Source organism: Anser anser, assembly GCF_964211835.1.
Source record: "Anser anser genome assembly, chromosome: 5".
NCBI classification, from domain to species: Eukaryota; Metazoa; Chordata; class Aves; order Anseriformes; family Anatidae; genus Anser; species Anser anser.
The window spans coordinates 19,116,038-19,128,190 of NC_139725.1; the positions used below are offsets into that span (position 1 = coordinate 19,116,038).

General features: G+C 46.9%; 2 protein-coding genes across 6 annotated transcripts in view; both read left to right on the plus strand.

Annotated features, from left to right (window-relative positions):
- The first annotated feature begins 1,099 nt into the window (after positions 1 to 1,099).
- FGF19 (fibroblast growth factor 19) lies at positions 1,100 to 7,625 on the plus strand. The gene is made up of 3 exons (XM_083839377.1): positions 1,100 to 2,369; positions 2,464 to 2,567; positions 5,757 to 7,625. Exons 1-3 carry the CDS (start codon positions 2,126 to 2,128, stop codon positions 6,087 to 6,089), a joined length of 681 nt encoding a protein of 226 aa, XP_083695503.1. The 5' UTR covers positions 1,100 to 2,125; the 3' UTR covers positions 6,090 to 7,625.
- A 3,222-nt stretch (positions 7,626 to 10,847) lies between these two features.
- LTO1 (LTO1 maturation factor of ABCE1) overlaps positions 10,848 to 12,153 on the plus strand; it is a 30,660-nt gene continuing 29,354 nt past the window's right edge. For all 5 annotated transcript variants that reach the window (XR_014585134.1, XR_014585135.1, XR_014585136.1 and 2 more), the window contains exons 1-2: positions 10,848 to 10,991; positions 11,181 to 11,286. Coding sequence is in view for 1 of the 5 variants with exons in the window: in XM_083838485.1 (XP_083694611.1) it covers positions 10,924 to 10,991; positions 11,181 to 11,286 (174 nt within the window). In the remaining 4 variants the exon portion in view is untranslated. The remainder of the gene's footprint in view (positions 10,992 to 11,180; positions 11,287 to 12,153) is intronic.

A 12,153-nucleotide genomic window follows, 5' to 3' on the forward strand; every position in this document is an offset into this window, starting at 1 on the left:
TCTTTGCTGCTTGAAAGAAGTTTGACATTTTGATGAAGAAAACAGTGTATATTTATGATGGTGAATATTATTAACATGAGATCGTCAGTACACATAAAATAGTTTCTATTCACTGGGATGCACAACAAAATGGACCAAAAAGCCTTTCAGATTCATTTCCGACCATAACTTCTGTGTCTGTGGTGGGTGCTCGATACCTTGAAGAATGCACATGCAGCCAGGATGAGTTACATGCACAAGTGCTGTGGGGCCCAGGGTTGTGAACTGCCTCTGTAGTAGCCATGTAATAATGTTGCAGAATTGTGCAGAGGAAAAAAAAAATATATGTATATATATAGGGTCTCAGACACCTTGCTATTATTTACTGTTTTCATAATATTGTCAACTTGTGTGATGTTTGAAAGGACATAATTTCTCAAATCAGCCTGTGATTTGGAGGATGCAGCAGGAGACACCTGAAGGGGAGGCCATCCCGATTTTTCTCAATTACTCATCACCCATGCAGAGAAAGCTGGGCTTCTTTCTGGGTCCCTCAAACTGACCACCAAAAAGGAAAAAGAGGTAGTCAAAAGCAGTGGTTGCTTTTGAAGTGGCTGGTGACATATAATCCCTTGCTCCACGGAGCTGGTGATGCAAGGCCCTGATCATTCAAACACTAAATAACCAATGTGGTAACTTCAGTGCCGTAAGGTACACGTGATGATTATGCACCATGTAAGCATGTATACACGTGCAGGCCATCGTCCTGCAGAGCTCTGTGATTTTGCATGGCCTTGTCTATATGCACAGCCTCACTGAGCTAGGATTAGTCATAAAGAAAAGTTATTTGTATGAGTGTTTACAGGATAGAGATGCAAGCGTACAGACAAAAAGATGAAAGTAAGCAGGTAGTAAAACAGTATTTGGGAGCTGACGGGAAGGTTTTGTTTGCTTGCTTCAGAGAAGTTGCTGGGGCAAGGTTATAGTTTGCTTAACTGTTAGTTTATGTGTCCTGTGGGGGAAAGGTTTTGTCTTCTTTATGAAATTCCATCGGTGCATAGTTTCTCTCTTGGGATCTGAGAAAATTCCTTTAGTGCTTAGTTTGGATGGACAACAGAAGAGTCAGCAGTGATCCCTCTGGCGTGCCCCTGAGATGTTGAATGCACCGAGCAAACAAGAGGTGCGTGTCTGCTTCTTTCCATGAAACGAGCCCACCTGGAGAAAGCTGCTGGTACACGGACCGGGACAAAATCTGCTTCATGCTTATGCCGGGCTCCTGGCCGGGGGCGATGCAGTTTTACTACACAATTTATTTATTTTTTTCCCCCCCGATTTCTAGGTGCGAACGGGGAAGGACAGGAGCTGGAGAGCCCCCCATGCAGCAGCTCCCCGACGGCGAGGCCAGCCCGCACGCCGGGTGCCAGGCTCCATCTAGCGACCCGGCGGGGGATGGCCGGGCGGCAATACGGCCCGGAGCAGCCGGGGGGGAGCGGAGGCGGCGCCCCCCGCCCTGCCCGCGCCCGCCGGTGCCAGGCGGCGGCCGCGAAGACCCGGCTCCCTCTCCCAGCCAGGTCGCACAGGCATCCCCGGGGCCGCAGCCGCCCGGTTTCTGACCGGGGAAATGGGGAATGGGCAAGCGGCAGCGCCGAGGCTCGGCTCCGGACGGTGCCCCGGGGCACCTCCACGCCTGCGGGTCGCGCACCCCCGGCCCCGCGTGCTTCGGGGCTCAGTTCAGGGCAGGGGTGCGGTACCGCCCGGCACGGCCCGGCACGGCCCGGCACGGCACGGCCCGGCCCGGCACGGCACGGCCCATCGGGGCAGCCCGGGGTGGCGGGGAGGGGCGCGGCCGGAGCCCCGACGGGGAATCTCGGAGGTGCGGATGGGGAGGGAGCGCCTTCAGGGTGTCCCCTGCGCCATGATGTCACCCGATCAATATTTTCGGGGGGAGTGCCCGCCCCGGCCAATTCCCGCTATGAAACGGGCTCTATATTGGAGCTGGATGCGGCCGAATCGATCGAGCTGATAACGGAGGCCTATAAAAGGCCGGGGGGCCGGCTTCGCCCGTGCTACATCCCGCGGCACCGCCAGCCGAGGCGAGCGCCCGGCCTCCCCTCCCCTCGCTCCGCGCCCCTCCGTGCCGCCCGCCATGGGGCCGCGCCCCGCCGCCCGCCGCGCCGCCCTGGCGCTGCTGGGGCTCGCCGCCGCCGCCGCCGCCGCCGCCGCCCGCTCGCTGCCGCTGCCCGACGCCGGCCCGCACGTCAACTACGGCTGGGGGGAGCCCATCCGGCTGCGGCACCTCTACACCGCCAGCAAGCACGGGCTCTTCAGCTGCTTCCTCAGGATCGGCGGCGACGGCCGGGTGGACGCGGCCGGCAGCCAGAGCCCGCACAGTGAGTAGCGGGGCGCTGCGGGGACGGGGCGGGACGGGACGGGACGGGACGGGACGGGTCGGGCTCACGCCGCTCTCTCCCCTGTGCCCCGCAGGTCTGCTGGAGATCCGCGCCGTGGCGGTGCGCACCGTGGCCATCAAGGGCGTGCTGAGCTCCCGCTACCTCTGCATGGACGAGGCGGGGCGGCTGCACGGGCAGGTGAGCTGCGACCCCCGGCCCCGGCTCTGCCCCGGGCTCGCCAGCCCCCCCATCCCCTCCCCAGGCGCCCCCTTTTCGCTGTAGGACCGGGGGGCGATTCTCGTCGCCTGAAGGGGGTTATTAGAAGGAGGCAACACGGGAACAGCGTTCCGAATGCAGCGTATGTGTTTTATACAGAAAATATAGTATAGACCAGAACTGGGGGCGTTTGAAAAGTCTCATCGGTTGGTGGCTGCAGTTCTGACCCAGAAACGGATTAAGTCTGGCCATTGGATCTGAATAATTTCTCGCTGTTCAGCTCAGATATTCCAAAATATATATATATATAAGATGCCTCCTTTGGAAGGGAGATGCACCCAGATAGCTGCCACACGGGGTTGCTGACCCCTAGGTAGTACCAAACAGAAACGGTACTCAGGGGCAGGAAGGACTAATCCCCGTTGTCCCACTTCTGGCTTGGGATAACAGCACACCTGCGGGACTCTTGGAGGCTGAGGAGTTTAGTGACTCACTGATCCCACACTGTTAGCTCGTGCTCATCATCTCAGTACGCCAGCATATCTGCTGGACATTAGCAGTGGTATAAACTCGGATTGGTAAACCACATGCATGAGCTGCTAGGATGTGAGCTCAGAGTCAGTCTTCGTGTAACTGCTCTACAGGAACCTGAGCTGCCCGGAGCGATGGCATTTTACTGTGCTGTAGTAAAGATACAGCTCGGTTCTGCTTTGATTAACTCCGGCAAAATTTCTGCTGATTTCAGTAGGGCAAGGACCTGGCCCATTGTCAAAACTTCCGGTATCTTTTATGAGAGCAAGGCAGATAAAGTTATGGACTGAGTATGCAACATAGGATTTAGCCTTTCTTTCTCAATTTCCTTGCTTTTCTGGGCTAGAATCAGACAATCGATGCAGTGATAAGGTGTATAGGCTCAGATGATCTGGTGGGTCAATTATTAGCTTAAAGTTTTAATGTAAATCCAAAGCAAAATGATCGATGAAAGCAAAACAGAGTCCGGGTCCTGCTCCCATTGGAGCTGCTGGCTGGACTTTAGCAGTCACAGAATTTTAAAATAGCTTTCAATAATACCATTTTGAAAGCTAATGAATATCCCTCGACTGGGTTTGTTGCTGTATAGTATTCATTGCAGGTTGTTGGCTTTTTTCTGAGAACACCATAGTATGTAGCTGTGCCATCACATCTTTGTGTCATGGATCAATTTTATTGCCTTATTCTGGGAAATAGTTTTACTGGCTTCAGTGACAATATTCACAGAAGTGAAAGGAATAGAATTTTACAGGTAGAAGTTTTCTCTTAAGAGACACATCCCCCTCTCCTATAGCCACTCTGCTCTAGGGGTGTATTTGGAAGGGAGAAATAGATGGCTTCTAGCATATACCAGCTATATTCATCCGGTTGCCAAAGAAACACTGCTGCGACCGTGCCCAGTTCAGGCTGAAGGTGAGAAATCAGGTCGTTCACGACACCTGCTATCTCCTCTCTGCTATCAGCCGGGGCAGACAAGCTCTGCAGGGAAGCCTTTGCCTTATCAGCACTGTCTTCAGCAGTGGAAGAACGAAAGGGCAGATGCAGTGTCTGGGGACTGAACTCAGTGACCGCATGCCCTCGTGAAACATGCCCCTTTCCAACACCATGTAAAATTGGTCACTGGGGTTGATTTTGAATGTGCAGTGTGCCGGGGCCTGTTCTCAGGAATTCAGTAGTTTAGCAGAAATCTTTTAAACTGCTTAATATACTAACATATTATGAATTCCTCCTGTGGAAAAAAAAAAAACCTGGAAATACCTAAAGTGCATTTGATACTTATCAAAAATAATGCTAGAGACGATCCCAATGTAGTCAAGAGAGGACAATCCAGTTGAGACATGGGGGGCTCAATCAATAACCGTTGTGGTTTGTTATGTGCACTTGCTCAAGAAGCTCTGTTATTTCATCATCCTCGTTAGTGAGGCTGACCACTCGTAGAAATAAAGACAGGCAACAATTCAGCCATAATTGTGTGCTTTTCTGAGATATATTGTGTGTGAAGGACATATACCATGTAATTTATATTGGAGAAAATGCCTTTTTAAAAAAAAATACTTGATTAGTTTAAAAAGGGCTTTTAAACGACAGCCAAATGCAAGCATTTAATTGTACTCCATATTCTTGATGATGTTTGAGGAATGACTGAGAAGTATCAGACGCGTTCTATATTTAGACAGGCAGAGCATTCGTGGACAAACACTTATCGCTGAAGACTGAGCCATTGTCAGCAATTGTCTTTTATTGACCGCGAGTTCAGTCACCTGTGGTGGCTGAGCCTGAAATAACACCAGAGCTGTAAGAAACGCAGTGCTTGTGAAAGGATCTAACCTGGTGATACTAAATCCTAATGTCGGCACAATATGTCACGAGTGTATTTCTACAAATTCATACCTAAGAAAATATATTCTCCTATACAAGATCTTAACTTGCAATGCTATTAAATTGACAGTTCTAACTTAAGTCCAATGAGAAAACAACATTGCATGAATTGGTCTTCTGTTATTTCAATAAATGCTGAGTAATAAAAAAAAAGGCAGTTACCTTTTAAGTATTATTTTAATCTCCGGCCACATTTGTGTAAATGCTGGCGTTGACAGTACTGCCTTTCTACTGTCCTGATTCCAAAGCCCTTACACAGGCGAATCTCTAACAGCACTAGAGTTTTGTACCGTAGAGCTGTTGGATTAGGTCTCAGACAAGTACTGTCAGCACGTAAGGACAGTTTATCTAAATAAGCACTGCCAACTGAGGTTCTTTTTCCCTGTGCTCAGGACAGGGCCGGTGTGGTAGCTGCAGAGAAGTACACATCCTGGTGCAAAGCGTATCTGGTATGACAGACATGCACGAGCTTCAGGAGTTCTGCATTAGGTCTTCTAATGGCCTTGACACCTAACAGGCATGCTACGTGCAGCGTGGGGAGCTTTAGAATTATCCTGTGGGCCTTGGTCCATAACTCAAAGATCAGCCATCAGAGCCATGGTGAGCACCACAGGTCCTACCTGCGTCCCTACAGCGGTAGGCAGGGAGGGAGGAGGACTGGTGCCAGAGGTTTAGGCTGTGGTTGAGTACAGTGAATTTGTACAGCGAGTACAGTGAATCTGGTGGGCACGTTTGTAATCCTCTTTACTCCTTGCTTTCCAGCTCAGGTATTCCACTGAAGATTGTTCCTTTGAAGAGGAGATTCGTCCAGACGGCTACAATGTATATAAATCAAAGAAATACGGGATATCAGTGTCTTTGAGTAGTGCCAAACAAAGACAACAGTTCAAAGGAAAAGATTTTCTTCCACTATCTCACTTCTTACCTATGATCAACACGGTGCCAGTGGAGTCAACAGACTTTGGTGAATACGGTGACTATAGCCAGGCTTTTGAACCAGAGGTATACTCATCGCCTCTTGAAACGGACAGCATGGATCCCTTCGGGATCACTTCCAAACTGTCTCCAGTGAAGAGCCCCAGCTTTCAGAAATGATGCTGATTACACACACGGTTTTAAAGAAATGTTGCAGAATATTGCAGGTTGTTAGCTTCTCGTGTAGTGATGTTTCAAACTTTTTTTTATATATTTCAGTATGGAGCCAGCCTTTTCTGTACAATGTGTTGTACCGGTAAGAGATGAGTGCCCAGAGGCTATATTCTAAAGAATTGCCTATCCATAGGGTTTTTTTTTGAGAAAGAAGGATTAAATAAGAAAAGCTTAATGCATTCATCAGAGCTCCTCCATTAATGTGGTGGTGATAAAATAATTACAGTTTTTGTACATCAAATTCATTGCCACATATGTTCACCTGTTATTTCTGCTCATGGGAGCAAATGCAGAAAACCTTTTTTGCTGTTCACGGGAAGGTTCACAATCTGGTAGCTTCAGAGGCTTCAAAATCTGGTAGCTTCAGAGGCTAAAGACAAACATTTGGAACAAAACATGATTAAGGAAGACCTAGCAAATGTGGTTATGTGAACTAGAGTTAATGCTGTCTCTTGAAAAGCTGCTGACAAGGTTCTGGGAAAACTTTCTATTGAAAGGATACCACTGAAAAACAATTCTGCCTGTATATTGTGCTTTTTCTTCCCTTAGGAAAGAAGGGACGAAAGGGAAATATTTCTTCCTTCCCTTATTGCTAAGGGGTACTTCGGAAAACTGGATCTTTGATTTCTTGTATAGGCTAATTTATGTTCACTGTGGGATCTGCATCATCCAGCATAGATTTCTCATTAACATTAGTGGGAATTCAGCATGGGGGTTGAAGTGTGTACAGAACTAGCATTTCTGGTTTTCAGGTAGGGAATAAGCAGTTCAAATCTGTGTTCAAATACAGATTCTGTTGTATATATAAATGTATGTCATGAGCAAATGGAGAAAAAGACTGAAAATGGATGATGCGTAGGTCACATCAGTTGCAAAGCGGATTTTCGTGTTTTATCTGTAACCATCAGCAATTCTTCTAAGTCCTTCCAGGCTTGATTCTGCGTCAGTTGAAATCAGTGGAGAGACAATATAGTGATGTAAACGCTGCAGAACTGGGACAGCCATGCCATTCTTCTTGCAGGAAGGAATCGTGGCTACCTTGTTGCTAAAAAACATATGGCCGATGTCTTCAGTTCTGTTCTCCCCTTATAACAATTTGACAAAGGAATAAACAAACTGAAACCAAAGGAAAAAAAATACTGTTCAGGTATTTCACTCATTTCTAAAGGTTCACTAGAAATAGAGATTTCTGTACAAAAGCTCTACTGGAAATACTGGTGTTTTTTCTGACCTAGCACTTCATTGCCAATGCAATATTTATAATTAATTTATTGAATACATACATCTGTTTATTTTGTTACTGTTATTTATGCTCAAAATTCTATTTATATACTCTTGAAGGTGGGTTTTTTAGTTGTAACAAATTTTGTGAAGTTTTGTAATCATTAAAGTTTAGGAAACAATAGCTTTTTCTGTGCATTATCAGTAGTGTAATGTGTACATTTGCAATAAAAAATCATCTTCAACATGGAAATGTAGCTGACTCTTTTGTAACTGTGAGATAGACACTTCAAGGAGCTTTATCAAACTGTGGAGTCTGGGTCCACAGCACCTGTGTGGAGAGGTGCAGCTGAGGTACAACACAGAGCGAGTTTCCCAAAGCCAGTTATGGCCAATGCTGGACTTCGAGTCCGTCTGCTGCCAGTTGCTGATGAGTTCCACATGAAACTGCAAGTCTAAGAAAAGTGTCTTTGTTATGGAAGGGTTTTGGAAACGGCTCGTTCTTCAGCGAGGATTTGCTGATGGCTGCTGCCAGAGCAAATTTCCAGCACAGGCAAAGCTGCATGCTGGTATGCCAGCATCTGCGCACCGTGGGCTGGGCTCCTCTGTGGTCAGCATGAGCCCAACTGAAGGTAGCGATTTCCAGCCAGACTTGAATCACACTACATGCTCCACGTGTGGATTTTTATATTAATACATCAACCATCCACCTGCAAAACACAAAAATGATGTGGGTAGAAGGCTGCTCTCTTTTACAGAATAGCACCATACTTATCAGTGCACCTGGGGGGGGAAATGGCTGTGTTGCCTGAAAAAGGTCTTTATTTCCGGCAGGAAAAGAGGGACTGAACATTTCAGTTTGGAAATGCTGCAAGGGTGACTCACAGGAATTGCAGATTTCTTGGCTGCAAAACATCTCCCATGGTGTTTCACATTCTCCTTTGTGCTGAGCCACTGCCACACATCCAGAGGGTTCCTGCTCTTCATGTATTGGGAGATGCAGTCCTGATTTTCAAGTTGCTTTATTTCAAAGGTTTTTGAGCTTGGGGCATTCTGTTTTTCTGTTTTTCATTTCTGTTTTTGATCAGACACTACATTTTCTTTGAGCATCGGGTATGCTTTAAGACCCTTTCATAAAAATCAAAAACCAAAAAGCAAAGTAAAATAAACATGAATATTTAGAAGTTGGTCAAAAAGTCACTTTTCTGCTAAAATAAAAAATAAAAAAAATAAAAATAAAGACAGTTTTGATGGGGAACACAGCAAATATCAGAATTCAGAGGGCACACTGTTTACATTAACCAGTGAGAGATTTTAAAGTAGATTTAACATTGTTGTGAATATTGTCAAAAGCACAAAGTCGAGCATCCTTACATTTGTGAATAGCATCTTGTGACTCTGTTTGCTGACACCTTTGGGTCTGCATCTTCCACCAGCAGCACGGTGTTCCTTACCGTAACAGCATGGTTAGAGGTTGGTTCAATATTTATTCAGACAGAGGGAAGAATGCCAGGAGCTAAATTACCCACACCACTTCCTGAAGCACTTTAGTTTTCCTTGGAGGTTTCCCATCCAAGCTCTGACCAGGCCTGGCTGCTTTGCTTATGAAAAGTGACAAGATCCCCGTGTGAGGTGGAACGATTACTGGAAAATGCTTTCCCTGCCATTAGACACCTGACTCGGTCAGGAACTTGGTGTGCAAAACCTTCGAACACCATTGTCTTCGGTTCTGTGGGAACGTAAACAGTACCACCACTGTGCACGTTTTCGCTCTGCGCTGTGTGAGCCTTGGCTGGCCATCGTCTCTCAAAGACAGTAAGGCAATTGACTATGCTTTCCTTTGCAGGAGTAGGTTTTACAGCCCTAAAGGGTTTTAAAAGGTCAGGTGTCAAATGTCTTCTTGTGAAGTCTCAATTAGAAGCTATGATGTGTAAATACGAGTTGTAAGAGTAGTGAGAAAGCCATAGAAAAGGAGATACTGGGCATCTCCATTTCCACTCTGGGGAAGTGTGAAGAGCTGTAAAACCTTTATTCAGGAACCGCAGTATCAGTGTTACCTCTGCTGCAAGTACTGAAACTATGAAAAGGAGAAGGACTTGTTTGTTTAATAATAATAAAATAAATGTACTTTCTTTCCTCCAAAATGTATGGGAGCCAGCCCTCCTTTCAGGCAGCATCAGACATGATGAAAGCAGAGATGTGTTTGCCTTGGAAGTGAATGGGAGTGGGGAAAAGATGTAATTTGGACTCTGAATTAGGGGTGAATTTGTGACAGTCTAGGCATATAGAAAGTTTCTCAGGAACTCTGAGAGATAAAACATTGCTAAGAACATGTAAGAATGCCCCAGAATGAGAGTAGTGTTTGGTAGACTTCTTGCTAGAATACTGTTATATTTGCAACACAGTGAATCAATCCACCTACCGAGATCAAAGCCCTTGTTTCACCTTAACTTCAAAAGATTTAAATTGTAGTCACTAGCTTCAGAGTTACCTTATATTTCCACTGGCATCATAGCATTAGAGAACAATAAGCGTTTGTGATTGTGCGACAGTACAGTAGATACACACCTCACAAACCTTCAGTGATTTAATTTCACGTGATGTCCATCGACATCTAAGCATGAAATTAATGCAGAAAATGAGCTGGCTGACCGACTGCAGTCAATTCCTTATAAATCAATATAGCCTGTTGTGATGGAGCATTTTTAATGAACAGTGATTGGTGCATCTAGTTAGCTAAACCTTTACTAGTATGAATTTGATTTCATTCTAGTGCAGTTTTATTTATTCTGTAGACATGTCTCAGGATGTCGGAGCTGTCTATTCAATCCTCTGCCTTTCTGTGTTTCGCTAACGGACCGGCTGTACCGCTGTTTGGTGTCCCCAGAGCCACAGATTTCATGAAATGTCTCAAGTCTAAATACCTGAAGAACAAATAAGTTAATATATGTATAAATAAGGACAAATGTTTTGCTTTACCAGTGTTTGTTTGTAATAATAAGTGAATGTTGTAACAGACTGGCATACTAACGTTTGGCAATCTAAATACATAAAAATTACACTGTTTGAAAATCAAAAGTGTTTCAGATCCAAACAAAATGGGCTTGTGGTAGTTTCCAGAACTGCTTCTGTCAGAAGTTAGCTGTACTCATCGCTCTTTGCATGACTTGGTGTTTGACAACCGCCAGCTAGGCTGACAGGAAAACAAACCCAAGGTGGGCCATCCAGAATTAAGGCCGATGGCATAATTAACGGACAATAAGGATCCTTCCCGGTGCCGTGGATCCCGGTATCGTCACGGCAAGGGGCCCCAGCTTCACCCCACCTCCCCATTCCTTTTTCCCGTCCCACCCCCGCTCTCTCGGCGGCGCGCTGCCGCCCCCTGCTGCCCTCAGGGCCGCGCCGGCCGTTGGGGCTCACGGCCTCGCGCAGCGGCCGTTACGCGGCTGCTGAGGGGCGGCAGCGCCCCGCCCCGTTGCCCGCCCGCGGCCCCAGCGGCTTGCCGTCCGCTCCCGGCGTGCCGCGCGCGGCGGGGCCGCGCTCGGGGCCTGGCGGCGTCATGGCGGCCGCCGCGCCCCCGGCCCCCGGCCCGGACATGTTCGAGGAGATCGTGATGGCCGAGCACAGGTAGGGGGCCCCCCGCGGGGCTGGCCGGCGATTGCCTTCTGATCGCAGGGAATGGCGCTCCAGAGGTGGCGCAGCACGGGTTTCTGTGCGGGGGCTGCGTGTGCGCAGCGTGGGCTTATGTGAAGTGGCAGTAGATGTCAGAATATGAAGTGGAAACAAACGTCAAAAACCATCCTTGTGTGTGTGCAGGTTTCACGGCGAGGGGTATCAGGAGGGCTACGCCGAAGGCTGTCACGTTGGAGCTGCCGAGGGAAGGAGGTATGGGTCACTCCACGGTGCCAAGATGGGGTCCGAGGTACGTGAGAAGGCGCTTTATGATCGCAGGGTTGGTTGTTTTTTTCGTGAGAAAATTGCTGTAGCATGGAAACCGTTGGGTGAAGCCCATGGGCATGGTGAGATCCAAGGGTGTCATTCTAGGGTTGTTCAAAGCAGTTTTTGTGCATAGTCCTGAACCTGCTGGTAACATCATACAGAAAACAACACCGGAGGCATCCAGTGGAATTCAGGAGATTGAAATTGAATACATTCTCATAAGCTTTATCAGCATTATGCAGTTTTTTAATGAGAATATTTTTTTAATAAGGCAGTACGTATATACTTTTCACTCACGGGTTTATAGGTCTAATAACTTGCAGTGTTACATTGCGATGTCTGTGTCCAGTAGGGCCCATAAAACTACTTCAAAAATTTTATTTTGATTTAAACTATTAAATAGACGTTTTTGCATTTTCTGAGTCTGTTTGTTCTGTGGGATTTTGATTTATTTTTTTTCCTGAAAGGAAGGATAAGAGAGAAATCAAATAGACCTGCTCAGAACAAATTGGTGGTGGAGTGTATGTTGACCTCTTTAACCCAGAATTGTGGCAAAGGAACCCCCTGGACCGTCCTCTGTGGTTCAGCATTAGGGAAAACCGTGGAATGTTGATTCTTCACCCACGTTACTTTCCAACAAGACAATTCTGGTTGTCTGCATTTTACTCTTTGCTATTTCTAACACTGGGAGGGTTTGTTCCTTGAATACTGCTACTGGAAGGACAGCAGCAATGATGTTAATCCATTATGAACTGAAAATGGTAAACCCAAATTCTGAAGAGACGGTTATTGCAAAATTTTGGTTTGCACTTGGTGTGATACAGAGATGTATAGCGACGAAATATTTTCC